Source organism: Myotis davidii, unplaced genomic scaffold (assembly GCF_000327345.1).
Source record: "Myotis davidii unplaced genomic scaffold, ASM32734v1 scaffold200, whole genome shotgun sequence".
Classification (NCBI taxonomy): domain Eukaryota; kingdom Metazoa; phylum Chordata; class Mammalia; order Chiroptera; family Vespertilionidae; genus Myotis; species Myotis davidii.
In genome coordinates, this window is record NW_006293700.1 from 7,044,995 (window position 1) to 7,049,678 (window position 4,684).

Below are 4,684 nucleotides of genomic sequence, written 5' to 3' on the forward strand. Positions count from 1 at the left end.
GAGGATCCAAATCCCCAGCAATGAGAACCATTGTCCTAATAAAGGAGGCCCGGAAGCCACTCATAGGAGCCTGGCTTCTCATTGGCTTCTCGTTCTTTCCCTCGTTGTCAGGTGTTCTCAGGAGCAGAAGAGACTACACTTCAGGCCACAGGACAGAGGAGTAGGCCCTTCGCAATCCTCAGCTGCTGTAACAGACGGCTCTTTGATAAGGATGTCTCCGTGTAGGAAGATGTGTCTCCACAGCTGGCCAGCCTTCCTGGTCCAGAAATGCCCCAGGTGGGGGATTTATCCCAGCCAGAGGACCCAGCAAGAATGATGGCACTTCACAGGGCTGGGGCTGCAGAGGGGAGGAGAGGGGGACAACGATGATGACGATCACTGGCCAGCTGTGTGACCAGTCACCTTCCCTTTCTGGGCTGCAGTTTACCCATCAGTAAGCTGGAGCACTTGAAGTACATCCAAGCCCTAGCTGGTTTGGCTCAGTGGATAGAGCGTCAGCCTGTGGACCGAAGGGCCCAAGGTTCGATTCTGGTCAAGGGCACGTACCTTGGTTGGGTTGCAGGCTCCTCCCTGGCCCAGGCCCTGGTCAGGGCACATGCAGGAGGCAACCAATTGATGTGTTTCTCTCACATCAATATTTCTGTCTTTCCCTCTCTCTTCCACTCTCTCTAAAAATCAATGGATGAGGACTCCAATTTGAGTTCTCTAAGGAGTAGTGAGGGAATAGTCCCCAGCTCCCAAGGAAAGAGTTCTGTGATCAACTAGTAATGTCTGCCAGGAGCACAGGAGTGGGGGGGGGGGTTGGGTGTGACAGCACAGAGGGTGCATTTGCTGTCTATTCCAAAGGACTCAACCAGAGTCTTGGCATGGCACTGAGGAGGCCACGGGGGAGAGAGCTGATTAGGTCTGTCCTCTTCAAGGTTCCAGGGATTGTGATGAGGAGGTAAAATGGAATAAAGGAAGGGTTACTCAGGGTTGTGAGTTGAATTCCTTCAAATATCCTTCAAAAGAGAAGAAAAACTTCTTTTAAAATTCCTTTTCTCTTCTTTGGGCCGTGCTTTTGAAAATGCTGCTCTGCCACTGGACTGAGCCACTTGGACCACAGCTCTGAGGAGGTTATGGATGCTTCTAGCAAGTTTCCTCCAAAGAGTAGCCCTGCCACCGAGGGGCCTCTGGCTCCTGCTGTACTAGTTGATTGAAAGCCATGCAATCCTGGGCTTCTGGCACAGTTCTCTTGGCAGATATTGGCAGTGCCCTGCTGGCACCCCATTGGCGCTCGCTGCTCCAGTCTCCTCCTGTGCGCACTTGTGCCTGCCTGAAGGCCTTCTCTGGCGTCACAGCTGTGCTGGCGAGCACACAGGGCAGCCAGCGGTGGGGAACTAGTGTGGCCCTGGGAGCAGCCTTGACCGCTGACAAGTGGAGGTTGGAAGGAAAATGCTGCATCTTTCTCGCCCTTTGAGTAGGAATAATCTGCAATGTGTTCTATGACCAGGACAATCACAATGCGGAGAGAGCTGGGGAAAAGGGCTTTTGCAGAGCAACGGGAGGACCGGGAGCTGGGGTGTCACCAGGAGAGAGGGGGAGCACTGGCGTGTGCCCAGCTTCCCGGCTCACCAGGTGGGAAGGCGGGACTGGGGGCAGCATGTGCCCCGCGGGAGATCCTGGTCTTTGAATCCTGGGTGTTGAACTGAGGAGCACAGTAGGGGCCCGCAGAGGTGATGGGCTGGGGGAGGCTCCCGGCTGTGTAACAGGACCCGAGGGTCTCGGGGAGATTGTGCAACAAGCAGGCGGGAAGCCGGCTCACCGTGGCCGCCGCTGCGCTGGGAGGAGGGCGTCTCCCAGGCTGAGTGCCAGGGCGTGATGGAGCAGCGCCCCTGGCAGGGGGGCGGGCGGGGCAGGTGTCGCTGAGAGATGAGCCCCGCCCGGGCGGCTGGTGCTCTCTCCAGGTGAGCATTGCTCAGAGCAGCGGGAAATGACTGCTGGGAGCGGGTGTGAGGTGGCAGCCAGCCCCGACGCTGGCGCATAGCAGTCCCGGGAGCTGGGTGCTAGGAGCTCCACTCCCCGCCGTGGACATCAGGAGCAGCTGGAGTGCCGCCTCCCCGCCACCACCAGGGTCGGGGCAGCATGAGCCGGGCAAGGCACGTGGGCAAGATCCGGAGACGCCTGGAGGATGTCAAGAGCCAGTGGGTCCCGCTGGCCAGGGCCGACTTCAGCGACCACGAGAGCGCCCGGCTGGCCACAGACGCCCTCCTGGACGGCGGGCCTGAGGCCTACCAACAGGTGCTCAGCCAGGAAGGCGAGGTGGACTTCTTGTCCTCCGCGGAGACCCAGTACATCCAGGCCCAGGCCAAGGAGCCCCCCTGTACCCCGGACACCCCGGGAGGGGCCGAGGCCGGGACCAAGGGCCTGGACTCCTGCTCCCTGCAGTCAGGGACCTACTACCCTGTGGCCTCGGAGGACAGCGAGCCGGCCCTGCTGCACACCTGGGCCTCGGCCGAGAAGCCCTACCTGAAGGAACCGTCCAGCGCCACCGTGTACTTCCAGACGGACAAGCACAGCAACATCAGGGACCTCATCCGCCGCTGCATCACCCGGACCAGCCAGGTAGCGATGGCCGAGCCTGGCTCCTTGGCCGGGGCGGGGAGGGACGGGGCCTGGTGGAGGAGGCAGAGGGGTGCGTCCCGCCCTAAGGGATGGAGTCAGGGATGCCACCCCCTGCCTTACCTGGGATCACTGAATTCCTGAACCCATCTGTCACCACCTGGGCCCCAGGCGCCACCCCATCACTGAGCTCCTGCAATAGTCCTGCCCGGGCCTCGGCTTCCCTCCCCATCCCCACCACTCAGGCTCCCTGCTGCTGTAGACACTTTCCTGCACATCAGCTCTAACCTGGCCCCCTTTCTACCCGACCACCAGTGGAGGCAGGCGCTGCACGCGCACTTGTGTGCAGACAGGTCTAGGCAAGTCAGAGAGGACGGGGGACCAGCATGTGCCCCTTGGAGTGGCTCCTTCCTCTGGAAGCACAGAGGCGAGGGCCTGGCCCAGCCTGGGAATTCAGGAGAGGCTTCCAGAAAGAGAGGCTTCGGGCTGGTCCCGAGGAGGTGTAGGCACCAGTCAGGCACAAAGCAGGGAAGGTGAGGGGGCCCAGGCAGAGGGATCAGCACAGGCAAGGCCTGAACATAGAGCATGGTGGGCTTGAGTCTGCCCGTCACTCAGTGTTGAGTGGCAGGAGGTGGGACAGGACCTGGAGAGGTCGTGAGCCGTGCTAAGGAGTTTGCTCTCCCCACTGTGGGCAGCTGGGAGCCATTGGAGGCTCTGAGCAGGGATCACAGCCCACTTGCAATGACAGCCTGTAGCTGGGGGTCCAGCCCTCTGGCATCTCTGCGGGAGCAGCCCATTCATCCTTAAGCCCTCGTGTGTGTGTGTGTGTGTGTATGTGTATGTGTGTGTATGTGTGTATGTGTGTGTGTGTGTGTGTGTGTGTGTGTATGTGTATGTGTGTGTATGTGTGTGTATGTGTGAGAGTGTATGTGTGTGTATGTGTGTATGTGTATGTGTGTGTATGAGCGTGTGTATGTGTGTGAGTGTGTGTGTGTTTATGTGAGAGTGTGTGTGTATGTGTGTGTGCATGTATGTGTGAGTGTGTATGTGTATGTGTATGTGTGTGTATGTGTGTATGTGTGTGTGTGCGAGTGTGTGTGTGTATGTGTGTGTATGTGTGAGTGTATGTGAGTGTGTGTATGTGTGTGTATGTGTGAGTGTATGTGAGTGTGTGTATGTGTGTGTATGTGTGAGTGTATGTGAGTGTGTGTATGTGTGTGTATGTGTGAGTGTATGTGAGTGTGTGTATGTGTGTGTATGTGTGAGTGTGTGTGTATGTGTGTGTGTGTGTATGTGTGTATGTGTATGTGTGAGTGAGTGTGTGTGTGTGTGTGTATCACAAACTCTGCCTGCAAAGGCCTGACAGGCAACAAAATGGGTGAAGCTGGTGGGAGCCAGGGGCAAGAGGAGTGGTGGGGTCGGTGGCAAAGAAGGTGGCACCAGCTCAGCACCAACAGAGCCAGTCTTCCTGCTAAGAGGAGCTGAGAAGCCTTACTTTTAGGTGAAACCTTCTGATCTGTGTTGTTTTAAATTCCTAACGGGCTGTGCTGGTGAAAGGAAGGACGTTAGCAGGCCTCAGGCCACAGAGGCAGGAGCCGAAGCCTTGCTGGGTGGGAAAGGGGGAAGGAGAGGGACTCGGCCAGGGGACTTGCTTCACAAGCCCCAACCTGGCTTCTTTCCAGGGGGTGTGGCTCACCCTGTGAGCGGCAGCTTCAGTGAAGAATCCCCACCTCGGTGCCCACCCCTGGGGGAGCACTGAGCTCATGCAGAGGGACCAGAGCCAGCACACCGAGGAACGGGCCCTGGGTGCTGGGAGGAACCCTCGTCCAGCGTGGGATCCGAGGCCTGGGGAGGTGAGGACTTGCCCAGGTCACACAGCCAGTGCCACCACGGCCCACACTCCTGGCTGCCTGCCGGGACCATCTGCCAAACCCTATTGCCGCCTGTCACGGAACTGGAGATACTGCTGGGAAGCAGCCCAGGAACATGAAAAGCTGGTGCTCCACCCATTGTTTCCTTCAATTTAAATTTTCCAGAACTTCGGTCCCTCCCTCCTGCCCACCCCCCACACAGCCTGCCCACC

The 4,684-nt window shown here is 58.3% G+C and overlaps 1 protein-coding gene across 1 annotated transcript in view; it reads left to right on the plus strand.

The window, feature by feature from the left end:
• Positions 1-1,855: 1,855 nt before the first annotated feature.
• FAM83A (family with sequence similarity 83 member A) overlaps positions 1,856-4,684 on the plus strand; it is an 11,527-nt gene continuing 8,698 nt past the window's right edge. Inside the window, exon 1 of the mRNA XM_015566293.1 lies at positions 1,856-2,604. Coding sequence (XP_015421779.1) covers positions 2,125-2,604 — 480 coding nt within the window. The 5' untranslated portion in view covers positions 1,856-2,124. The remainder of the gene's footprint in view (positions 2,605-4,684) is intronic.